Here is a 26,560-nt window from a genome sequence, read left to right as displayed (position 1 = left end):
GAGGGAAGGAATCTTATGATTTCAATTGACCCAATGTAACGAGTTAGTTACCCAGATCCCAGTTCCACTACATTTCTTCCACCACACTGGAAAAAACGGACTACAGAGAAATCTAGCACCTCTGAGCAGTTTCAATCATGCCATAAAAAAGCAGGCACTGTTGAGACACGTATTTCTCCATTTAACCAGGTCTCTTCCTACCCTTTTGGGGGCACCCTTGCCTGCTGATAAAGACATTGCGTAAACTTCAACCCTTCTCCTCCCCGTTACTGTCTGGCCCACGCAAGCAGGGGCATCACACAATTCCTGGCCCCGAGTTTGGGCATTGCCCTATCCCAGGCTAGCGACCAGCGCTAAGCACAGCGGCCCCAACCTTCAGAAGCTCGACGGTGTGCTCACTCGACCACCTGCGCAGGCCTGCCTCAACCAGCCCTCACGTGGCCGCGCGGGCCCAATCACCGAGGCCCACGCTTTCCAGACGGCCGCATGCGCTCATAGAGTCGGAGCTCGCGCGGCGCCCCGCCCAGGCCGTACGGTGCTTCCGCTTTAATCCTCCCATGCGGTCCGGGTCGCCGGAGTAGCGGGTTCCTACCAAGCGTTGTTTCGGAACTCGGCCTCGGAAGCATGCCCTGATTGGCTTGCTCTGGAGGCGGGGACAGGACTCATTTGAGTCTAGGACCACTTCCTGAGACGCGAGGCAGGAAGTTATCTGGTCTCTCTGGAGTCCTGTGGAGAAAGTGCTGTCTGCTGCAGTGGTGGCGGCGAGAACTGGAGGTGGGTCGGGAGACTGGCCGTTCGGTCTCGCCGCAGCCAAGGACCCGTTTCCATCGTAGCACCACGGCCCTCTCCTCCAGCCCCGAGCCCGGCGCGGCTGCCCGGGGGGCTCTTTCAGGCTCCTTGACGCAGCTCCAAGAGGCGCCTATCTGGGCATCGCCTGGGCCTCCAGCCAGGGGACTGACTCCCGGCTTCAGCTCTCCGGGCCACTGTAAGAAGTGCTCTTATCACCCCTCGCCCTGTCCTCCTCCTCCCTGAACCATCGAGACCCTGGTCCAGAGCGATAGCCTTGGACCTGGGACTAGGCGGATCCAAGACGCTCAGCCCCGGCACTCCACAGACGGGGCTCTGCATCGTCTCTGATATGTCACCCACCATCTCCCACAAGGACAACAGTCGGCAACGACGACCAGGGACTTTCAACCACTCTCTGGATATGAAGAGCGGTCCTCTGCCGCCCGGCGGCTGGGATGACAGTCACCAGGAATTGGTGGGCGGGGAAGGGGACAAAGAAGCTCTGCGGGATACCGGCACTGGTGACTTCTCAAAAGCCCCACGGAGTTGCCGGGCCGAATTAAGCAGCATTCTGCTGTTGCTTTTTCTTTACGTGCTTCAGGGCATTCCACTGGGCCTGGCGGGAAGCATCCCACTCATTTTGCAGAGCAAAAATGTTAGCTATACAGATCAAGCTTTCTTCAGTTTCGTCTTTTGGCCCTTCAGTCTCAAATTGCTCTGGGCCCCGTTGGTTGATGCAGTTTACTTTAGGAACTTTGGTCGTCGCAAATCTTGGCTTGTCCCTACACAGTATATACTGGGACTGTTCATGATATATTTATCCACTCAAGTGGACCGATTGCTCGGGAACACTGATGGTAGAACCCCCGATGTGATTGCTCTCACTGTGACATTCTTTTTGTTTGAATTCCTGGCCGCCACTCAGGACATCGCTGTGGATGGTTGGGCGTTAACAATGTTATCCCGGGAAAACGTGGGTTATGCTTCTACTTGCAATTCAGTGGGCCAGACAGCGGGCTACTTTTTGGGCAATGTTTTGTTTTTGGCCCTTGAATCTGCGGACTTTTGTAACAAATATTTGCGGTTTCAGCCTCAACCCAGGGGAATCGTTACTCTCTCAGGTAGTGTATTTAAACTATTATGCGGTTAGGTTTATTTTACGTTTATGAATCCTTTTGACAGAGTGCGTGACGTTGGAGGCAATCTCATAATTTAATTTGCTGGAAATTATTTTGAGGGAGATTATCCGAGGTTAAGTTTTCTGCTAAAATGAGCTTCAGGGCGCCTGGGTGGCTCAGTTGGTTAAGCGACTGCCTTCGGCTCAGGTCATGATCCTGGAGTCCCGGGATCGAGTCCCGCATCGGGCTCCCTGCTCGGCAGGGAGTCTGCTTCTCCCTCTGCCCTCTTCCCTCTCGTGCTGTCTCTCATTCTCTCTCTCTCAAATAAATAAATAAAATCTTAAAAAAAAATAAAAAAAATAAATAAATAAAATGAGCTTCAGCCAGAATGAGTACAGGAGAGCACGCATAATTGATGAGTACCCTGCAATGAGCAGGGAGAGGCAGCTCATCGGATAACATTGTTGTGTAATGGCAAACAAAACTCTCAGTCTAGGGAGCTGTTGATATTTGCTTAATACATAGATGCACATTTTTTAAAAGTCTGACTAGTGTGAAGCAATGGATCCAACCTGAATCCTGTGGCTTACATTTTCCTTTTACTGGATTGAGATTTCTAGTTCCATGCTTTCTGGTTCATTTCTGCCTCTGCTGATATACCAAGAGTCCTAGCCTTCTGGTGAATAGAATAGGGTTAATTTATTCAGCATTAATGAGTTGGCCGAGTGACAGAGTTCTAAGGGCCTCCTATGAATAAAGCAGAGTCCAACCCACAAGTAATGGGAGAAATGAACATTTATGGGGAGCTCAGGGTTGTTAGTTTGTGAGAGTCAGGCTTCACACTGCAGATAACATTTGACCTTGCTGAATTATAAAATTCCATGAAGTGGGTAAGTGGAATTCCAGAAAGCACAACACCAGGTGAAAGTGCACTGAAGCTGCAAAGTACAAAAAGGTACAGGACAGTACCTACCGTGTTCAGAGTGCCTGAAGCAGTAATGTGGGGACCGGGTTTGGGAAATAGTGATGAAAGAAAAGTTGTGACCCAATTAGTAAGATTTTCTTGAATTGCTGTGAGAAAGAGTTTGAAGTTTATCTGGTAAGCAATTTTGTGTAAGTTCTATAAAATTTCCCCTTTTTCTGAATAAGTAAAATACATGTCCTTGGAAGGTTTTCTGAGTTTTTGTTTTTTTAAGCTTTCCTAACAATTAGGAAACAGAAGTAAAATTAGCAATATCAGGAATAACCAACATGAGGAAAATGGTAGAATCTTCATTTTGATAATGATGATGAATTTAAGTGATTCTCTTGAAATGTAAGCAGTTCAACCTTCTCCCATCTTCCCAGTACTAGCTTGGGGATTCCAGACAGAGTAAATGTCAGGGGTAGTTGTGTAGTGAGGGAAGTATAAGGATTATATAATAATATTTGGGGAGTGTGGAGGATGGAGGGATTCACAACAGCACTACTCATCTCTTGAATCTTACCTCCTCCATACCCCTATGCCCTGTAAGAGATCCCCTTTTCTACCTCCTCAAACTGCTAGTGAGCTACTATTACTGATGAAATGATAATTATACTTTTCCTTAATTGGGTTGGGGCCGAAAATGGTTGAGAGATACTGCTTTGCATTTAAACAGATTGGTCTTGAAGTGTTCTGGGGTCCCACTCCTGCTCTATGGATAATTCTCTGCCTAGAAATATTTTGTGAATGCATCGTATTAGCACCTCATTGCTTTTTATGCATTGTTTCATTTTGTACTGGAACTGTTCATGTCACCAGGAAGGACTAATGAAATGGTGTATTACTTAACATGGGAAAGCCTCAGAAGAGATGTCAAGATTTAAGAGGTTGTGGAAACTAAATTACTAACTAGGTAAATTAGAGCTTTCTCTAAGTACAGGAGTGATTGATAAAACATCATTCCACAGAATGCCATTATGCATTCAGGAGCCATGTTAATTATATCCTTTCTTAGCCACAACTGTTCCCCAATGGGAAGATCAAAATTGTGCCGCATTGGATTTTTATTTACACTGATTTGTTATTTTGAATAGCTGTTTGTTCTGTGGAATTTGAACTTTGTTTATAGGAAATTGTAAAAATAGCTTAGTATTTAATTTTTTCTGTGTGTAGTTTTTAGTTCAAACATTTTAGTAAGTTAAGAGTTGAAGAGTTTTCATTCTCTTCTTTATGATTGTACATATCATATTTATAGCTTCGATCTTTCTGGAACTTAGTAGCAGTATAACAAAAAAAAGGAAGAAAAAAACAGCGGTTTTTAGGAATTTTAAGAGCAAAGAAAGAATGATGAAATAAAATTGCTTAGGTAACAAAAGAAGAGCCAAAACACTGAGGCAGATGTTTAGAAAATCAGAAAATTAAAAGCCTAATTATGAATTATAAATATGAATTATGACGTATTTTAGAATTGTAAAATATATTCTCTGATTAATACTTTGTTTTGAGTTACAGATAAATAGAAATGGAATATATTGAGAAAAGACAGTTTTTGCCATTTACAAAGCAGTAATCTAAATAATAAATTTAGAACATGAAGGATAAGATGGGAAAAATCCCTTAGAAACAAAACCTTGATTGTGCTGAGATTGGCTTTTTGGTGCTTCAGGGATCCAAGGCAGTCCTGAACTCAGAAGGGAGCTTTTTCTGTCCTGCCCCCTTTGGTTTTCAAGGATCTTTAGGAGCAAAAAGAGACAACCTTTTGAGCTGTAAGAGATGATGAAAGTAACCCAGAAGAACACAGATACTAGAACATAGTTTTATGACTTGGAAAGATAATATATTCCTTCTTTTTTTTTTATAATTTAGATTCTGATTTGTATTTTTGGGAGCTGATTTTTTTTTTAATTGAGGTAAAATTGGTATATAACAGTATTAGTTTCAGGTGTACAACATAATTCAGTTTTTGTGTACAATACAAAGTGGTCACCACAGTAAGTCTAGTTACCATCTCAATTCATTCTTTTCTTTTTTAAAGATTTTATTTATTTATTTAGAGAGAGCGAGCGAGCGTGCACACACACAGGCTGGGGGAGGGGGGCAGAGGGAGAGGGAGAGAGAGAATCTCAAGCAGATTCCCCACTGAGTGTGAAGCCTATCATGGGGCTTGATCCGATGACCCCAAGATCATAACCCAAGCCAAATCAAGAGTCGGACACCCAACCAACTGAGCCACCCAAGTGCCCCAGCCATCTCAGTTCATTCTTACAGATGAAGAAACTGAGGTCAGCTGCCTAGTTGGAGGTAGAGATACAGGATTTCCCCCACTATCTGAATGTAGATCATTCTTAGAAAACTTGTAAGCTAAAATGGCATAAAGCAAAGAGTATCCACACTTTATTTTACAAAAGACCTACTGGTGTCTTTCTAACAGTTAGTAGGAAACTAGGGAAAACCTTGAAACCTAAATATAATTTGTGCTGATTGGGCTTTTCTACCAGAGAAAAGTAGCACTCTAACTGCTGATGTCTAAAAACATCAGCCCACTTCTGGAATGCCTAATGGCATAGAAATGACAAAAAAAATTTTGTTTTGTTTTTTAAGTGACCTGTGGCATTTATTCACTCAGTGCCTGTTTGGTGCTAGCCATGTGATAGGTATTAAAATTTGAGAATTCTCTGCTCCAAAGGAATTTATAATGGTGCTTTGCAAACCAAAGTGATGGAATGGGTAGGTGGACAGTGTAAATGAATCAAGTGAGTTGGTACAGGACTGTAGGGTTTGGAGGGGACAGTAGTGACCTGAAAAACTCATGCCCATCTGAAGGTGGGGAGCTTCAATTTTCAATAAATTGTTGTCTTGTGGCAGTGGGATCTTAGGATTGCTGAATCTTATCGGTATTCAAGAGAAGCTAAAGCTTCCTTCTCTGTTTATTTTATAATTTTAAAAATATTTATTAGACTCATATGAAATATGTCTTTAGTCTAGATCCAATCTGTGAACTGGTAATTGAGGCCTACTCCTCTAGAAGCAGTGATAACAATAATGAATAGAAGAAGTGATTGGGATAAGGACCAGGGTATTTGGGTTGGGGCAGGTTAGATTTGATACTGGAGAAGAGCGCTAAACATATTAGAGCTTAAGAATTAGTTTGTCATATAGATAGGCACGAACATATAAGAGTCAATGAGAAAAAAGTATTTTGAAAAAAACTGATGGTGAAAGAAAAGCTAATCAAACTGGCAATGAATATAGTTAAAACAGTATTTGTAAGATATTCTTAGAACTAGGAAGAGAGCAGGACCAATTAATTCTTACTTAGTGACAAATTTCTTTGTCGTGCTTTCTGAAGCAGGACTCAATATATTTTGCGTGACCAGAAATGCTATTTAGAATGTGGCCAGGACTAATTGACCCATTTCTAGATAGACCAGTTACTTTTAAATAGACTGTAATACATTTTTTAGCATGTACATCTAGACTTAAAACATTCTCCTGCATTCTCAGAAGGTAAAATTATAGAGGTAAAATTATAATAGATGGGCAATTGCTAGAGATTGGATGAGGGGAAGGTGAGTTTAAGTGGATGATAGCATGAGGGAGTTTTGGGGAGTGATGGAACCATTCTGTATCTTGATTATGGTGGTGATGATTTGAAATTTATACATGTGTTAAAGTTCATAGAACTGTAAACCAAAAAAAATTTAGTTTTACTGTATAATAATTTTAAGAGTCTTTTTTTTTTTTTAAGATTTTATTTATTTATTTGACAGAGACACAGCACAAGCAAGGGGAGTGGGAGAAGGAGAAGCAGGCCTCCTGCTGAGCAGGGAGCCCGATGCAGACAGAGAGAGATATATCCAGAGAGGGAACACAAGCAGGGGGAGTGGGAGAAGGAGAAGCAGGCTTCCCACTGAGCAGGGAGCCCGATGATGCGGGGCTCGGGGCTCGATCCCAGGACCCTGGGATCGTGACCTGAGCCGAAGGCAGACGCTTAACGACTGAGCCACCCAGGTGCCCCTAGGAGTCTTTATAAAAATAAAAAAAAAACTAATCCATTACCTTAAAAGCGAATCTCTGGGTAAATATCATACAAAGTATGTGATATAAAAATCCTTGAATTTAGCTATCTTTTTGCCTTGAATGGGACAGGTTCATAAATCTGGTGGATCTTACATCTCCATACACACAAATGGAGCAAATTTGAACTTATTTTCAAATATTGGGACCCTAGTAGTAAAGTGAGATAAGTGGAGGAATACTGGGGCTAGTAGATTCAGGAAGGATTAGATATTAAAAACTGGAGCCCACACTCCAGAAAAGAAGGTCTTAAATCCTTTTTTTCTTTTTAAAACAAAACAAAGGAGAAATGGTACTAAGTGCTTTCTTTGCCCAGTAAGGAACTGTGAGATTGCTTTTTTTTTGGAAAAGTCAACTTATAAAATATACTCTAAACCAAAAAATTATTTGATTTTATTTGGCATATATTTTACTCGGAATTTCACTTCTGTTTTTATTAAAATTTATGTACAGGCCAATTGAATTAGCCTTTATTATAAATTTATCAATGATAGAATTATAGAACCTCTCTAATTATAGGCAGTCTCCTACTTTGATTTATAGTGTTCCTGAAAACTATAATTTGAGAAAGCGAAATAGACTTACCTTATAAAAGGAGATGTTCTGTTCCTAGAAAATTAGAAATAAAGAATATAAAACCTCCGATTTCACCTATTTTTTAAAGAAACAATCTTGGATAAATCTGGTATTTTATACATGTTCTTTATATATTTTTTTAAAGATAATATTTTTAAGTAATTTCTACACCCAGTGTAGGACTCAAACTCACAACCCTGAGATGAAGAGTCACATGCTCTACTGACTGAGCCAGCCGGGTGCCCCATATGTGTTCTTTAATTTCATTCTTTTAAAAAATTACTTCATATTTTTTAATTTGGGGTTTATATTTTACATTGTATATACTATATTAGTATAGGAGGTCATAAGTATATAATTTATACATGAGTGTGCATGCTATAACTTTTTTATGGATGGGGTGCACATTCAAAAAGCAAGATGTTAGTTCTCTTCCACCATTTCTATTGCTTGGTTTAGTGTTGTCTAAGAATTTTTTTTCTTTTTTTAATTTCATTCTTTCCCCTCACTTTTGAACACAGTCCTTGCTGGCTGAAGTCCAGTGGTGATCAATTGAAGCTACAGAATGGGTGATTTCAACATACCTAAAGATTTCTATCTTTTGGGCGCCTGGGTGGCTCAGTTGGTTAAGCGACTGCCTTCGGCTCAGGTCATGATCCCGGAGTCCTGGGATCGAGTCCCACATCAGGCTCCCGGCTCAGTGGGGAGCCTGCTTCTCCCTCTGACCCTATCCCCTCTCATGCTGTTTCTCTCTCTCTCAAATAAATAAATATATAAAAAAAAAGATTTCTATCTTTTTTGGTTGCTTTATATTATCTTACATTTGAGACCTACATTTCTTATTCCTAGCACGTTTTAGAATTTTTGTGTTCTAAAAAAAAAAAACTTGTGCGTTCTTAAATTTCCCATTAATTTTTTTTAACATTTTATTTTAAAATAATTATAGATTCACAGTAGGGCAGAGAAATGTTTAGTGAAATCCCATGCACCCTTCCCCAGGCTCCTCCACTGTTAACCTCTTACATAAGTATAGTTCAATCTCAAAACCAAGAAATTGACATTGGTACAATTCATACTGTTATTCAGATTTCACCAATTATACATGTACTCATTTGTGTTTGTGTGTGTGTGTGCGTGTGAGTAGCTGTATGTAATTTCATCACATGTGTAGCCTTGTATAATCACCATTACCACAATGATGATACTCAACTGTACCATCACCACAAGACTCCTTTTTTGTTGTTGTTGCCTGTTTATAGCTATACCCATTTCCTCCTCTCCATCCCTAACCCCTGGCAGCTACTAATCTGTTTACCATCTTTATAATTACGTTATTTCAGAAATGTTAACAGGAATGAAATCATGCATATGTATCCTTTGGGGATTAGCTCTTTTCAGTTAGCATAATTTCTTTGAGGTTCATCCAGGTTTGTTGCATCTATCAATGATTTCTTGCTTTTTATTGCTGAGAAGTATTCCATTTCTTACACATACCATAGTTTATTTCACCACTCTTCCATTGAAGGGGATCTGAGTAGTTTCCAGGTTTTGGCTATTTTTATGTGAAAATAAGTCTTCATTTCTTTGAGATGAATGCCCAAGTATGCAAAGGCTAGGTTCTGGTAAGTCCATTTTAAAAAGGAACTGCCAAACTTTTTTCCAGAATGGAATGAATATACCATTTTATCTTCCTATCAGAAATATATGGGGGCGCCTGGGTGGCTCAGTTGGTTAAGCGACTGCCTTCAGCTCAGGTCATGATCCTGGAGTCCTGGGATCGAGTCCCGCATCGGGCTCCCTGCTCAGCAGGGAGTCTGCTTCTCCCTCTGACCCTCCTCCCTCTCATGCTCTCTGTCTCTCATTCTCTGTCTCAAATAAATAAATAAAATCTTTAAAAAAATATATATATATGAATGATCCAGTCTCTCTGCATCCTTGTCAGCATTTGATGTTATCATTATTTTTCATGTTTGCTCTTCTGATGTACTCTTCATCTTCATGTGGTAGTTTGGAGTGTACATTGTCTGCTGTTTGATAAAAGTCTAAATTCAGCTTACAAAAAATGATTTAGTGGTGTCAGGATATAGGTTATATAAAACCTGAATGCAAGAACCTATCATAGCATCAGAGTAGAGATATATCATATATGTTTAATATTTTAATTAAAATCCATTTTAGGATTTTGTGCCTTGTCAGAACATATTTTTAAAAATTAAGAGTGATTTACTTCCATCCATTCAGTGATAGAGGCGCAGAGTTAGCATGAGGTGAGAGCATTAAATCTGTTGGCTTCTCAACCTCGCATCTTGGACTGAGTTTGAGCCCAAATTTTGGGACAAGATGGCCCTTAATAGTAAGATAGCTGCTTAATCCAATCCTTGATTGCAGAAACAATCTCTTCTACCCCAGAGGAAAACCTAACATTGTTGGAGTTAATGAAAAGGTATGTGATCACAAACATGGCTTTATCTTCCTAAGGGATTAGGAAGATTTCAAAATTTGCTTTATATTTACTTGATTTTTGCATTATATGCCAACTTTTAACATCCTAATCCCCAGATCAGATATGACTATATATATTGTATAGTCAAATAGCATTTTCTGTGAGGGCTGTACAACAGCATGGATATTTTGAGTAAATGCTTCAGAGAGAGATTTGTGGCACAGAAAAGTCTGTTTCTTTTAAGAGTCAGCCAGTGACCCAGGGCCAGTTACACTATTTCTAGTTCAGTTTCCTCCACTGTGAAAGTGAGAGTCTCAGACTGGATGGTGGGTGTCTAAAGTCCCTTCATGCTCTAACTTGTGAAATAGATTGCTGTGCCAAAAGCAAGATGGCGAAAGGAAGACCTGACATTTAGAACAAACTGGAAGTTTGCTTCCCTGTCGCTGACTTCTGAAAAACTAAAGTTCATTTCCATAGTGTGAGAGTGCCAGGGAGAGAGAATTTGATCTGAGCCAAGGATATCAGACAATGCTTCTTAAATCTTCTGTCTTTTCTGATGGTGGCAGAGAGTGAACCTACACCTAGTCCCAAGGGTCTGGGGACCTAGTCCAAAGCCTTAAAAGCATGAAAGCTTTTTGAAGTCTGATGTTTTATCTTTAAAAATTCTTGGAAATTTTGCCTTCCCTGTAATGTATATTTTTTTTTCATTAAAAAGGCTTCCCTCTAAACTATTGAATAAAATGAACTCTTTAAGAAGATGCACCATGTTTATTTATCCTATTTGTTTGCATACCCTTTGCCATACTACCATATGGGGAGATGGAAGTGGGGAAGGAGAGTACAAGTATGCTGAAGTATCTGTGTTCCAGACTTTGTGTGGTTGGAGCTAAAATGGGTATCTTCTCAGGCATATCTGGTTGATAGGAAAGAGAGCCTACTTGCTGTAGATAGGTATATCTGAGCATCTTGGTAGTAAAATGGAAAACATTATTGCTTTAGGATCAGATCTGAGTTTAGACCCACCTCTGGCATTTTCTGACGTGTAATACTGTTTCACTGTGTGTAAAGTAGGAATAATAATACTTGTCTTGGAGAGTGAGATTTATTGCACTGTCCTGTGTTTTGCTTTGGCATGATAGGCACTCAGGTGCTAGCTATTATATCCTTCTTGGTTACTGGTGAATTGGCACATGCTCTTAAATTTTGCATTCATGGGAGCACTAGGTAAGGTCTAGTAGCCACTTATGAATATTTAGTTTGACCTATGGTCTTTGACTAAAAATCATGTTTATGAAACTTGCACATCAGCTTTGACATCTTAACTATATATGTGTATACACACACACACACACATATACACACATATATACACACACACATCATATTGTTTTTACAGATGAAACACATAAATCAAAGTTAACCAAAATGTTAGTAGTGAAATACTTAGATCATTTTTGGTAACAATATCTTTAAAATGGTTGGTATATCAGACTATGGATGTTCTCTAGCATCAAAACAGTGTTAATAAATAATAACCAGCAGTCTAATGATTATTACTGTTTATGGTAATTGTGTTCATAAAACTTAATATATTTTCTACAGTGGCTAAGCCTCTTCTTCTGAGTTACTAGCTTCATTCTTCTTTCTGTGTGGGCTATTGGGAAAGCCTTTGAATTAGGGCTCTGAAGTGATGCATTGTCACTCCTTCCTTCTTTTATATGTACTGTTAACTTTATCCAAAGAGCACAAAGAAATTAGAAATAATCTTATCTGCAAACAGTATTGAAACCTGTTTAACTTGTTCTTACATTTTTCTCCTGGTATTGGAGTTTAGATTCTAGATGAAGATTTTGTTCATGAAAATTGGGAAAATATACTAAGCAAACTTAAAGATGTTTTACTTAGTGAACTGGATCTGAAGTAGTATATAACTTAAAATTAAAATAAAAAAACTTTAATTTTCACTTAACGTTTAATTAGAGACCATTAATTGAAATTTCTAGTGACAGTGAAAGTAGCATAGTTTTTTTTTTTCAGGGTTTCTTTAGTTCCTTTTTTTTTTTTTTAAGTAGGCTCTATGCCCAGTGTGGAGCCCAAGATGGAGCTTAAACTCAAGACCCTGAGATCAAGACCTGAGTTGAGATCAGGAGTCAGACTCCTAACTGACTGAGCCACCCAGGTGCCCCTCAGGGTTTCTTACATCTCTAATTTAAACCAAATGATGAACAAAAATTTTCTGAATGAGAATAATATTGTAAATGAAATACTGTAAACAAGTCATTATTTGTCACATTTCACTGTGACAACCCAAACAGTACTCTTCACTGAAACAACCCAAACAGTACTCTTCACAGAATTAATAATGCAAAAATAATGAAAAGTAGCCTCATTTAAAAGAATAATCTTAAATTGTTGTTCATTCCTTTTGAACCAGATTGCAAAACACTACATTAACATAAAGTAGAAGTTGTTATTTTGATGAACCTTTTTTTTTTTTAAGATTTTATTTATTTATTTGACAGAGAGAGACAAAGCGAGAGAAGGAACACAAGCAGGGGGAGTTGGAGAGGGAGAAGCAGGCTTCCCGCTGACCAGGGAGCCCCATGAGGGGCTGGATCCCAGGACGCTGGGATCATGACCTGAGCCGAAGGCAGACGCTTAACGACTGAGCCACCCAGGAGCCCCTATTTTGATGAACCTTAAGCATAAGACTTGTATATATTACTGCATTTTTTGAAACGGATACCTTTGTGTTTAAGAATGTTTCATATGAGTTTTTCTTTTCATAACTAAAATTAATATAAAAAATAAAAATAAAATTATAGATTTCTCATGGTGGAGAAAAGAAATCACTCCAGAATACAAATTTCCATATGTGTTTAAAGACTTTGAGCTTCTTTAATTTGCATAATTTGAATAGCAGAGACTTGGTTTTGGTTAGGCTTGTGAAGACTAATTAGCCAATACAAGTAGATTCTTATTTCAACATTAACTTAAAAAAATCATTATATAGGCGGTATGAAATAACGGAAAGAATATGAAACCCAAATTCAGAAGAGTTAGGTTCAAATTCTGCCTCTTAATTATTTGTTCTTTAACAAAAATTTAAATATTCTGAGCTTCTTTTCCTTATGTCTACTTTCATAGCAATAATACCTGCTTTGCCTGTTTCACATGTTTGCTATGAAAATCCAATGAGATAACACAAAAAAAAGAAGCATTCAAACAGTAAGATGAGGGGCATCTGGCTGGTTCATTTGGTAGAGCACGCAACTCTTGATCTTGGGGTTGTAAGTTCAAGCCCCATGTTGGGTGTAGAGATTACTTAAAAATAAAATCTTAAAAAAAAAGGTATGGTGAAATTGATCTAAACAAATAATTCCATATACCTCCATCGAAAGTGAGGTTCAATTCTAGAATGTTAGAACTAGCAAGCATCTGGGATTTTCTAGCCAAGTCCTCTTATTTTACAGGTGAAGAAACTAAGACAGGGTTATCCAATAAGCTTTGTAGTGGCAAACTAAGATGCATTTCTCAGGGTGATTAAGGAGATACAGGCTTTGAAATTAGTTGTATAAAGGTGTGAAATCACAATTTTACCATTGACTTAGAATAGCTTCAGGCAATGTAACCTAAGCCTATTTCTTTATCTGTAAATTGGGGCTTAGTATTAACCTAATCTATTGGATTGTTGTAGTTAAGGAGATATGCATATGCAAAATGCTTAGCACACTTATGAACATGATATACACCTAATAAGTGGAGCCTCTAATATTACTATTATTTTTAATTATTGCACAGAATCTTTCAGAACATTATTCACTCCCTGTGCTTAATTTGTTCAAAAAAAAAAATGGCTAATGGCCAAGCTCTCTTTCACTGAAACAACCCAAACAGTACTCTTCGTGTGTCCCCATTGTGCATGTACAAGTATGAGGAAATTCCTTCTGTGTCACACTATTGAAGCCTATTCTAAACAGATTAAAAACATTAAAAAGCTTAAAAATAAAAAGTTGGAAGATCTAATATAAATGAGCATCTGTTGTCTAAGTGATAATTTAATAAAGAACTGAAATAGCTTATGCACTTAAGAAGTATGACTGATGGAGAAGAGCATGTGACTCCTGATCTAAGGGTTGTGAGTTTGAGTCCTACGTTGGGTGTGGAGATTACTTAAATAAATAAATAAACAAACTAACTTAAAAAAAAAAAGTATGACTGATAGATCTTATGGGATATGAAAGTCATCAGTCACCCTTAGCACTTTCCTTGAAGAAAATGACACAACAGACTTGTTTCATTCAGCCCACAAATGTCTGTATTCCTTTTCTTTTTCCTTGTTAAATATCCCTGTCTATTTTGGTCTATGTAATATATGTTCAACAGAGGCAGGACTGTCTTGTTCATCTAGTATGCTTGGTATGTTGCCTTGAACATGATAGGCACCTAAATGTTGATCTTTTAACAGATTTAGTGGAAGAAAAGTTGTATACAAAATTAAGTATCCATGCAGATATGTCATTTTAAAAGTTAGTTATAGATGTTAACATTTTTAATTTCAGATTTCCTTTTTTTCTGGGGAACTGTATTTTTGATAACAACAACTCTAGTTGCCCTTCTGAAAAAAGAAAACAAAGAAGTATCAGTAGGAAAAGAAGAAACCCAAGGGATCACAGATACTTACAAGTTGCTTTTTGCAATTATAAAAATGCCAGCAGTTCTGACATTTTGCCTTCTGATTCTAACTGCAAAGGTAAGATATTTATAAAACAAATGTACCACCCTGTTATAATTACCAATATCATGGAATACTTCCACTGCCTTTTCATATCATAAGTCCCTTTCCACTACTATTAGAATGTAACAATAAAAAACAGTATTTTCTGTTTATTAAATTTGTTTTAAAAGGTGTGATAATTTCAAAGTAACCGAAATGTCTTGGAATCTTGAAAAGAATTAAGCAAATTTGAAGTACTTCTAATAAATGTGAAATTTTACTTAATGATATTAATGCTTGGGATGGAAATTAATGCCTTGAAAAAAACAGCTCTGTACTGTTGTAATGAGTGTACATTTAATGTCAGAGGTATCATAATTATTTACTTAGAAAGTGATTTACAGACATATGGAAATATTTAAGTTTTAGAAGTCTATTTAAAAGTCAGTTGACTTATTTTTTTTTTAATGTTGGAAGGAAATATACCATAAATAAATGGGGATTTTGGTAACTTTTATGCTTTATGTTTTCTGTATTAAGATGTCCTAGTTTAAAAAAAAAAGTCCTAATTCTATAGTACAAAAACATTTCAAAGATACTATGCTAGAGGAAAGGTAAGTTTATTTTAGTATAGTAAGAGATTGCTAGTGTTGGAATTAGTATTCCTAAAATCTAAAATCCGGGGGCGCCTGGGTGGCTCAGTGGGTTAAGTGTCTGCCTTCAGCTCAGGTCATGATCCCAGCAGGGAGCCTGCTCCTCCCTCTCCCTCTGCCTTTCTGCCTACTTGTGATCTCTCTCTCTGTCAAATAAATAAATAAAATCTTTTTAAAAAAATCTAAAATCCATTATAGGAGTTTCATATTATAGCTCTAAAGCTATCTTTATAAATACTCTACAGCTGTCTTTACCCTGAAGTAAAAATTGGTACAAATTATAGCCTCATTGTTTTTTTGTTTTTGTTTTTGTTTTTTTACGAGCCTCATTGTTTTTGAAATAGTGAATTTTTTTCCTCTCTAATGATAGGGTTACATTTTAAGGAAACATTGGGAAGGTTAAACTTAAGAAACTTAAGATTCAACTTTAGGAAATAATGAAAGGTTCAAGGAAGAGAGTAATATTCTCTAATTACATCATTTAGAGGTAATCATTGGTAACACTTTTGGTATATTTCCTTCCAGCCTTCTTTTTCCCCTTTGTGTGTGCGTGTTACGTGTGTGTGAGTGTGTGTATACACACTTTATATATATAAATATAATTAATAAGTTATAGTCAACAAATTAATATTAATACTATATATTTACATACAGATATGCATGTAAATAAAAGTGGAATTGAATCATACCATATATAATTTTGATCTCATTTTTGTCTTACTACTCCATATTCCTTATCATTAAATAATTTCTGGAAACATACTTTTTAGGGGCACCTGGGTGGCTCAGTCAGTTAAGTGCCCAACTCTTGATTTCACCTCAGGTCTCCATCTCAGGGTCGTGAGTTCAAGTCCCACATTGGGCCCCACACTGGGAGAGGAGCCTACTTAAAAAAGAAAAGATACTTTAATAGCTATGTAATTGTCAGTGTATAGATTTGCTATAATTTACTCATTTTTCTATTGTATATTTGCTTATGTTTTTTAATTATAAAACTGCACTAGTGAATATTTTTGTGTATTTCCTTTCAATAGATTCTTAAATAGGCAATTAGTGGGTCAGTGAATATGATTGCCAAACTGCTTTTTAAAAGATTACAATTATACTGTTGATAGCAATGTATAAGGAGGTGCTTCAGTTACAGAATCTAGAATCTTGTGTTCCCCTTTTAAAGTAAATCTTGCCAAAAGTAACATCTCTCCTAATTTTTAATGTCATAGATTAGTTTTCTCTACTGTTTTTTTTTTTTAAGATTTTATTTATTCATTTGAGACACAGAGATAGAGAGAGAGAGAGAGCATGAGCCGGGAGAGTGGCAGAGAGAGAGAGGAAGAAGCAGGCTCCCCGCCGAGCCAGGAGCCCGATGTGGGGCTCCATCCCAGGACCCTGGGATCATGACCTGAGCCAAAGGCAAACGCTTAACCATCTGAGCCACCCAGGCGCCCCTCTACTTTTGAGCTTTGTAATAAATGGAATATCCAGTATGCATTTTTATGTCTGGCTCTTGTATTCTTTCACTTAACATTATATTTGTATAATTTATCCATATTGTTACTTACAGCAATAGTTTGTTCATCTCATTGCTTATAATATTCCACTGTATATACATATGCTATAATTTATCCATTCTATCAACAAATGTTTAGTTATTTCTACTTTTGGACTATTACGAATAGTACTTCTATGAATATTCATGTACATTACTTTTGGTGAACATGAATGCACATTTCTGATGGGAAGAGAATTGCGGGTCATAAGAAATATTTTATTAGGTACTGCCGCACAGTTTTTCAAAAATGGTTGTTTCCCTTTTCCCTACTGCCGACAGTGTAAGAGAGTTCCAATTGCTTCACAGCCTTGAAAGACATATATTGTCCTTTCAAATTTAGCCTTTCTGGTGGGTGTGTAGTGGCATCTCATTGTGGTTATAATTTGCATATCCCTGATGATTAAAGCGGTTGAGCATCTTTTCTTATGGTTATTGGCCGTTTAAATATCCAGAGCTGCCTTTTTTTTTTAATTTGTAGAATTTTTATATATCCTGGCTGTTTTGTGTCTACAAATATCTCCTACTATGGCACTTTTAAGATCAAGTAAATGTTGAAGTCAGTTTGTATATTTAAGTTTTACAAAGAGAATGGGTGAAATAGTAGTGAAATTCTTCTGTGGATTTAAGTAAAATATCATTGGCCTTTAATTTTTCTATGGTGAAATTTGCCCTTTGGCTCCATTCCAAGAAGTTAAAGTACATACTATTACCATTTCTTTTTTTTTTTTTTTTTTAAGATTTTATTTATTTATTTGACAGAGAGAGAGTGAGAGAAGGAACACAAGCAGGGGGAGTGGGAGAGGGAGAAGCAGACTTCCCGCTGAGCAGGGAGCCCGATGTGGGGCTCTATCCTAGGACCCTGGGATCATGACCTGAGCTGAAGGCAGATGCTTAACGACTGAGCCACCCAGGCGCCCCTATTACCATTTCTTTAAAGAATGTTTTTTAATATAGTTTCACACTTACTGAAAATTTGCTTATATAGTTGAAAGAATTCCCATATATCAAATCTCTAATTGTTAACAGTTAGTTCCACTTTCTGTATTCTTTTTTTTTTTTTTTTGAGACAGAGAGAATGAGAGAGAGAGAGCGCACATGAGAGAGGGGAGGGTCAGAGGCAGAAGCAGGCTCCCTGCCGAGCAGGGAGCCCGATGCGGGACTCGATCCAGGGACTCCAGGATCATGACCTGAGCCGAAGGCAGTCGCTTAACCAACTGAGCCACCCAGGCGCCCTCCACTTTCTGTATTCTGTAGATTTATGCTCTATTACATATTTCTTCTGAAATATTAGAGTATTTGTACATATTATGCCCCTTTACCCATAAATACCTTGAGTATATATTTCCTAAGAACAAGGGTTTTCTTTTGCAATCCACAACTTAATCAAAAATTTAAGAATTTTAATTGATAAAATACTATTATCTAATCACAGCCTATACCCAAATTTCACCAGTTGTCCCAGTAACAGCCTTTATAACTTTACTCTTCCCTGGTCAGGGATCCAGTCCGAATCACACATTGGATTTAGTGGGTATCAGCCTTTTTTTGTCCTTCATGACCTAGATGTTTTAAATTTTTCTGTAGAATGGCCTTCCATTTATGTGTCTGATGTTTCTTCATGTTTAGGTTCAGGTAACGCAAATATGTCAGGAATATCATCCAAGTAATAATAGGGATGACTTTGGGGAATTCTATGAGGAGCCTTATCATGTCCCTTTATCCCATTAACTGTTGTTAACTTTGATTACTTTGTTAACCCATTGTAAAGTTACTATTTTTCCTTTTGTAATTAAAAACTAATTTAGGGACGCCTGGGTGGCTCAGTCGGTTAAGCGTCTGCCTTCGGCTCAGGTCATGATCCCTGCGTCCTGGGATCGAGTCCCGCATTGGGCTCCCTGCTCCGTGGGGAGCCTGCTTCTCCCTCTGCCTCTGTCTCTCTCTCTCTCTCTGTCTCTCATGAATAAATAAATAAAATCTTTAAAAAAATAAAAAATAAATTAAAAAAAAAAACTAATTTATGGAGAGATACTCTGAGACTCTCTAAATACCTTATTTCACCCCAAACATTTACTCACTACTTTTAGCATCCTCCTTTTTTGTTTGTTTTTAAAAATTAAACTACAGTTTTTCTTCCCTTTTATTTAATCCTTCAGATAGAATGTTTTCTCAAAATTACTTTTGAAATGTTAGACGATTTTTGGAAATTTTATTGTGATCAGTCAGAAATCATTAAAAACGTGTATATGTGGCAGTGATGCTTCATTTTAACCAGATTTTATTTGGAGTCAATTAAAGACTCTTTTTAAAACTTAAAACATAGAAATCAGTAAGTTTGGATTTGAATATTGTTTATTGTAAGAGATTGAACTTTTTGAAATTTAGTTGTAATTACAGCCATCTGCTGTTCCTAAAAGTGCTGAATTTTCAGTTGTTTTCACTGAGTATTGTCAGAAGTATGCCTTCTGTAACTTGATTGTTGTACCAGGTAGAGTAATATATTTACTTGTAACTGCCATAAATCAATAATGAGATTGAGGTTCTTGGAGAACTTACATATGCTTGAGGAAAATATTTTGTAAATCACAAATTAAAGTTTTGTTTTTTTTTTATATTGCAGATTGGTTTTTCAGCAGCAGATGCAGTAACAGGACTGAAATTGGTAGAAGAGGGAGTACCCAAAGAACATTTAGCCTTATTGGCAGTTCCAATGGTTCCTTTGCAGATAATATTGCCTCTGATTATCAGCAAATACACTGCAGGTCCCCAGCCACTAAACATATTTTACAAAGCCATGCCCTACAGGTAAAAATGAAATAAAACCTTACTAAATAAGAAAGGTTAAATGAGGAACATTCATCAGTATCACTAATAACTGTGTGTAAAGTATATATGGAAAAAAACTTGAAAAGCATCTTTAGCTTCAGCATCATTTATATGCACTTTTACCTCTTTTTAACCTCCTAACAGGTTTTAAATAACAGGCTACTTTCACATAGTAGGCATACAGATTTCTGTTTTTGTTGTTATTTTTTAACCTAAAATGGACGTCAACTCCATGTTTCTTTCTTTTTCTATAGATTATTGCTTGGATTAGAATATGCTCTACTAGTTTGGTGGACTCCCAAAGTAGAACATCAAGGAGGATTCCCTATATATTACTATATTATAGTGCTGCTGAGTTATGCGTTACATCAGGTAAGCTTGCTGTGGTTTTCTCAGAAGTAAACTTTTATTTTTGGAAAATAAAGAAGACATTTTTCTACAGTTGCCTTGAAATAATGATAATAAATTTTAAGACTTAAACATGAGTCTGACACTGAAGAAATTATTTGACAATGAACTTTAAACATTGTGGCTTTTGATTTATTGAGCTCTATTCGTAGAGAGTTTCTTCATTTCATTTATTTTGTTCATTCAACCAGTATTTGTTATATACAGAATTAATTCCAAAGCTAGTAATTCTACCCTTCCTAAGTATTCCTCAGTCCATCCCTAGACTTGGGTTCTTTATTTCTTCAATTCCAGATGCCTTTTCTTTCTGAAAGTCTTGAAAAATAATGATGGCGGGCACCTGGGTGGCTCAGTTGTTAAGCGTCTGCCTTCGGCTCAGGTCAGGATCCCAGGGTCCCAGGATCGAGCCCCACATCGGGCTCTCTGCTCAGCGGAAAGCCTGCTTCTCCCTCTCCCACTCCCCCTGCTTGTGTTCCCTCTCTCTCTGTGTCTCTCTCTGTCAAGTAAATAAAATCTTTAAAAAAAAAAAAAAGAAAGAAAAATAATGGTGGCTACTGGGCGACAGATCCCAGGTTTTTGGTTTCAATTCTGTACTGAAAGTTAAGACTTACTCTTTGTGATTTTGAAAATTGTGTGTTAATCTGCTTTCTCTTTCTTTATTAGCTATGTTTGTAATCCCTCACCTAAGCTGCTGTTGCAGAATGGGGTTGTGTTCTGGGGGCAAGTGATTTCAAGTAAACTTGTAGACACCCAGCAGTAAACTTTGGGACTTGAGTGCAGTTATTACAAATGTGTTATCTAAGAGTCACTTTGGATTTTTCTATGGAACATAGTTTAAACTTATAATTACAAACTCACTTGTTTTTAACTGAAACCTAAAAATGTGGTTACCAAGTAATCTCAATAATTTTTTACATACAGTTATATCATTTGGGAGAACTCCATAATGGATCTGTCCAACTAACTATATTTAAAGAAGTGCTTTAACTTAATAAATGTTTCGTTATCTGTGTAAGTAAAAGAAAACTACAGTGTAGTAGTCCAAAAATCGTTTGTTTGGCTTTGGATTTGATTAGAAAATTTTCTAAAGTGTAGCTGTTGATGCTCAGACAGCCAGATGCTTTCTGGGAAAAACTGTACAAGGCCAAGTAAATTTGAGAAATGATACCTGACATAACCCTTCTTTATGTAGCATCTTAGTCATCAACAAATACTAATTGGACACCTGTTCCATGCCAGAAACCATTCTAAGCGCTAAAATAGAACTAAATAAATCATGCCAAAATCCCTGTCCTTAAGGAGTTTATATCCTAAAGGCTTTCAGAGGCCTACAGTGAAAGGGACCTGTTTATTATTTTGTGTAACTTAGTGTTTCTCAGTCTTTTTTGACTCTGGAATACCTTTTTCTATGAACGCCCCATGGAACAGTATTCAAAGGAAAGCGATTTTGGAAACATGGTTTGTTTCCATGTTTCTAAATGGAGAGTTAATTCTTGCCTCTTAAGTACTTTTTGCCTCTTAAGGAGATGTTTCTGTTCAGTTTGTCTCATAAACTTTGAAATGTTATCATTCTTCTGTATATGTAAAAGAAAAAATACATATACTTACATATTCATTCACATATATACTTATATATACACACAGGATATATTTAGGGACAATACAAATATGGGGTTTTGCTAATTGCTGTATGCATCCTTCAGTGCCACCCTGTTTGTCATTTTCTCTATTGAGCTTTCTTTGACTACTTACTGTAGAATTAATCTCTCATTTATTTAGATTCCAGTGGCATAATGTGTGTACTTCTACTTTCTTTTTTTATTTCTTTTTTTTATGTGTGTACTTCTACTTTCAATACTTACTGCATTTCATCGTAATTATTTATTCCTTATTTTCCCAGCCTAGAATAAGTTCTTCAAGGGTACATAGAGAATGTGTCTTTTTTTTTTTTTTTTTTTAAAGATTTTATTTATTTATTTGACAGAGAGAGAGACACAGCGAGAGAGGGAACACAAGCAGGGGGAGTGGGAGAGGGAGAAGCAGGCTTTCCGCTGAGCTGGGAGCCCCATGCGGGGCTCGATCCCAGGACCCTGGGATCATGACCTGAGCCGAAGGTAGACGTTTAACAGCTGAGCCACCCAAGCGCCCCGAGACTGTGTCTTATTCATCTTTTTATTGCCATGATCTGGCCTGGCCTATAGTAGGTGCTCAATATATCTTTGTTGACTTGAGTTTAATAAGGGTCATGAAAATTAATTTTCAGATTTATGATTTTGATTTTTTAAGTCAGACTCTTTTTTATAAGGTCTAATTATGGTAAAGGTGTTTTATATTTTCCTTTTAGGTTACATTGTACAGCATGTATGTTTCCATAATGGCTTTCAATGCAAAGGTTAGTGATCCTCTTATTGGAGGAACATATATGACCCTTTTAAATACTGTGTCCAATCTGGGAGGAAACTGGCCTTCTACAGTAGCTCTTTGGCTAGTAGATCCCCTCACAGTGAAAGAGTGTGTAGGAGCATCAAACCAGAATTGTCGAACACCTGATGCTGTTGAGGTAAGTATGTTGTAATTTGATTTATTTTTTATTATTTTTTAAAGATTCCACCTATTTATTTGGGAGAGAGAGAGCACGAGCAGGGTGAAGGGCAGAGGGAGAAGCAGAGCAGGGAGCCCAACACAGGGCGCGATCCCGGGATCATGACCCCAGCCGAAGGCAGACGCCCAACCAACTGAGCCACCCAGGCACCCCAGTAGGTTGTAATTTTAGATAACATTAAGCTAGTATTAAGATATCAATTTTCAGGGATGTCTGGGTGGCTCAGTTGGTTAAGCATGTGCCTTCAGCTCAGGGCATGTTCCCAGGGCCCTGGGATCGAGTCCCACATCAGGCTCCTTGCTTAGCGGGGAGCCTGTTTCTCCCTCTGCCTGCCGCTGCCCCTGCTCCTGCTCTCTCTCTCTTTCTCTGACAAATAAATAAATAAAATCTTAAAAAAGAAAAAAGATACTAATTTTCAGGGGAACCTGGCTGGCTCAGTCTGTGGAGCAGGCCACTCTCGATCTTGGGGTTGTATGTTTGAGACCCACATTGGGTGTGGAAATTACTTAAAAAAATAAAATCTTAAAAAAAAAAAGAAAGATTAATTTTCTTATTTTGCCTCTAGAAGTACTGTATCTTTTTAAAAAATCATATCTGCCCATAGTTTCTTCTTTTTTTTTTTAAGATTTTATTTATTTGACAGAGAGAGAGCACAAGCAGGGGGAGCAGGAGAGGGAGAAGCAGACTTCCCACTGAGCAGGGAGCCTATTGCGGGGCTCCATCCCAGAACCCTGGGATCATGACCTGAGCCGAAGGCAGACGCTTAACCAACTGAGCCACCCAGGTGCCCCCTATAGTTTCTAGTGTAGAAATCTCTGTTTGGTTTTTTTTTTCCTATCAGAACTGAGGGTTATAACACTTAAATCAGTAAGAGTAGCTCATTTGAAGATGCTTCTCAGCAAGGAAAGAGCAGTCTCTCTCCCCTTTACCTTGAGGATCCTATACAGTATGCACTTAATAAGTGCATAATTAACAGCTAAGTTTTATAATGATAAAAAAGGGAAATTCCATTGACTATTTATGTAACAATTGTAGCTAAACCTGAATGGTTAGCAGTCTATTGTTAAATTATTTCAAATTAACATTAGCCCACTTCTAGAGTAGATTCATTGGAAATTTCTACACATTTCCCAAATATGAAAAGCTATATCTTCTTTTTTTTTTTTTTTTAAAGATTTTATTTATTTATTTGACAGAGGGAGACACAGCGAAAGAGGGAACACGAGCAGGGTGAGTGGGAGGGGGAGAAGCAGGCTTCCCGCGGAGCAGGGAGCCCGAGGCGGGGGCTCGATCCCAGGACCCTGGGATCATGACCTGAGCTGAAGGCAGATGCTCAATGACTGAGCCACCCAGGCGCCCCTAAAAGCTATATATTCAAAATGGAAAATGAGTATTGTTTACAGCAAGAGCTGAAAAATATTTTTAATCCTGTTAGTAGCATTAGAGAGATTAAGACATATTAGCATATTCACCATTTGAAATGAACAAAATGATGAAATGATTTAACAAAAATACATTTTGAAGGGAGCCTGGTTGGTTCAGTCAGTAGACCCTATGACGCTTGATCTCTTGGTCTCTGGGTTGTGAGTTCAAGACCCATGCTGGATTACTTAAAATAATAATAATAATAATAATAATAAAAATAAAAATACCTTCCAAAAAATTTTTTTATTAATCCCTTAAATTACAAAGTAAAAACGTCTAAATTGCTGAATACTTCCGTTTTGAAATTGTGAAATATTTATTGTAATTTTACTTTTACAGCTTTGCAAAAAGCTTGGTGGCTCATGTGTTACGGCGCTGGATGGTTATTATGTAGAATCCATCATTTGTGTTTTTATTGGATTTGGTTGGTGGTTCTTTCTTGGTCCAAAATTGAAAAAATTACAGGATGAAGGACCATCTTCATGGAAGTGCAAAAGAAGCAACTAATGCATTCACTACTGGACATTCTAGGAAGGTAACTGTAGTTTCATTTTAATTCAGACAGTTATGATAATCAGTGCACGGGAGTATAAAATAATATTTTAAACAAGGAAGTTACTAATATAAAATGCCAAATGATTAAAAAATAGAGACTCTCTGTATAGTTGATTATATTTTCCTTGCCTTGTCAGTGTATTTGAAGTTTACTTAAGGTCAGGAAATTGGTTCTTAAAACAAGTTTTCTGACCTTGTTATTTGATTTATATCTTTTTAATTTACTGACCAAAGTATGTTTTAACCTGCAGTGCAGTAGTCATGGGCGGTAACCATGCAGTCAAGTATTGTTATCAGTACCTATCACTGAGCTGTATTTAAAATTTTAGTACAATATATTAAGTGGAACAGAGCTTGATATTCAGGTGCTAATTACAACTAGTCTGGCCTTGTTGGCAGTTAAATCTTATTTTGAATTGCAAATTGGTTAAATTCTATGTGGAATTTGCTGAGAAGAGAATGCAGACTACTGAAATGCCATTTTAGTTGTTATTTTTCTGACCATAACCACATTGTACTAATGAATCTGTGTTAAGAAGACTATTTTAAATGTATTTCCTGCTTTTGTAAGCATTAAAGATTTTTAAGAAGATTATTCAAACTATTTTTTTATAAAATGAAAGCTATGATTTTTAGTTTAATGATTCCCCTGTCCCCCTTTTTTGGAAGATATTCTGATTCCTTGTTAACTTTTACCCTAAAACTTACATGTGTTTTTGTCATAAGTGCTTCATGGCATACAGACAGCTCATGAAGGGATCTAATTTAGTGTTGTATGTATGTATGTTCATGGCAAAGTTTTGAAAATAAAAAATGTTTTTCTTCAAGCAGTTTTTTTTATTACTGAGAGAAAAAAACAGTAAAGCTTTTCGATTAAATAAAATCTAAATGATTAATACCATAATTTTAAAGACTAATGCTTAGAGAGAGAGACAAAGACATTTTGTGCCTTTGACGAGTTAAATTATGTTGTGGAAGAATGTTTCTTAATTAAGCACTTTACTAGTGAGAAAAGATCTCACAGTTACTTTATATGAAATCAGGTACTGTATTCCCACTTATTAAAGCACAACGTTCTGTTTGTAAACTGTAATGTCTGGTAGAGGATTGATATCCCAGGAAAATTAAACTTTTGAATACATTAGCAATTCCCAACATATTATGTACACCCAGTAATAAGGTTCTTTGCATATTTTGTGTTGTGTATTACTCTGACTCTTTAGGGATTATGTAAGTCATTCCAAAGTTACAGAAAAAGAAAGATTAAGTTGAGTCTGACTTATTTTTATCCTGTGGGAAAACATATACTAATTTTTGATTTTGTTAATTTTATAACATAGGTGGAATTTTAGAGTGGGGTTTTATATAAGTAATGGAGGATAAAATGGGTGGGAGAAAATGGCACTCAGCATCTGAAGATAGAGGCAGTTCTCTAGAACTCATGCATTGCCATTGGAAAGCCTGTGTTGGGCATCGATGTCAGATTCTGAAGAATCACCTGGAAAATCATCCTAGAAACAAGGAAGCTACACCAAACCATAGTCTCCCATACTTTGTCACATGGGTTGTCCATTATCATGTATTATAATCAAAATGTTTACTTGAATAAAGAAAAAAACCCACTTACTCTCATATGTGAAATGTATTTTGCTTTTTAAATTTTGGATTAAGAAGGTGACATTGCCATAATTACCTTTTGTTTCTTACCCATTCATATTAAAAATTTACATATTTTCAAACATACTTTGAAGTCAACAAATCTTTAATGACTTGAACTATTAAAATATATTGTAAGCCTTTAACTCTAAGGTAAAAGCCATTATTAATTGCATTTGCTCTAGAAATGAACATTTATTTTGAA

At 37.0% G+C, this 26,560-nt stretch overlaps 1 protein-coding gene across 5 annotated transcripts; it reads left to right on the top strand.

Annotated features, from left to right (window-relative positions):
* The first annotated feature begins 555 nt into the window (after positions 1-555).
* SLC33A1 (solute carrier family 33 member 1) lies at positions 556-26,325 on the top strand. 5 transcript variants are annotated; one of them, XM_006729359.3, is made up of 7 exons: positions 560-1,910; positions 14,530-14,720; positions 19,504-19,688; positions 19,964-20,081; positions 22,462-22,677; positions 24,484-24,679; positions 26,040-26,325. In XM_006729359.3, exons 1-6 carry the CDS (start codon positions 1,139-1,141, stop codon positions 24,649-24,651), a joined length of 1,650 nt encoding a protein of 549 aa, XP_006729422.1. In that variant the 5' UTR covers positions 560-1,138; the 3' UTR covers positions 24,652-24,679; positions 26,040-26,325. The 5 variants fall into 5 exon arrangements, with proteins under 5 accessions (XP_030879636.1, XP_030879634.1, XP_030879635.1 ...); XM_031023774.2 differs by having other exon boundaries at positions 559-1,910; positions 22,462-22,509; positions 24,484-26,325; XM_031023772.2 differs by having other exon boundaries at positions 24,484-26,325.
* Positions 26,326-26,560: the final 235 nt, after the last annotated feature.

This window comes from Leptonychotes weddellii, chromosome 1 (assembly GCF_054177405.1).
Source record: "Leptonychotes weddellii isolate Sample4059 chromosome 1, ASM5417740v2, whole genome shotgun sequence".
NCBI lineage: Eukaryota > Metazoa > Chordata > Mammalia > Carnivora > Phocidae > Leptonychotes > Leptonychotes weddellii.
The sequence above is the reverse complement of the archived record's forward strand: the minus strand, read 5'-3'. Positions and strand labels throughout refer to the sequence as shown.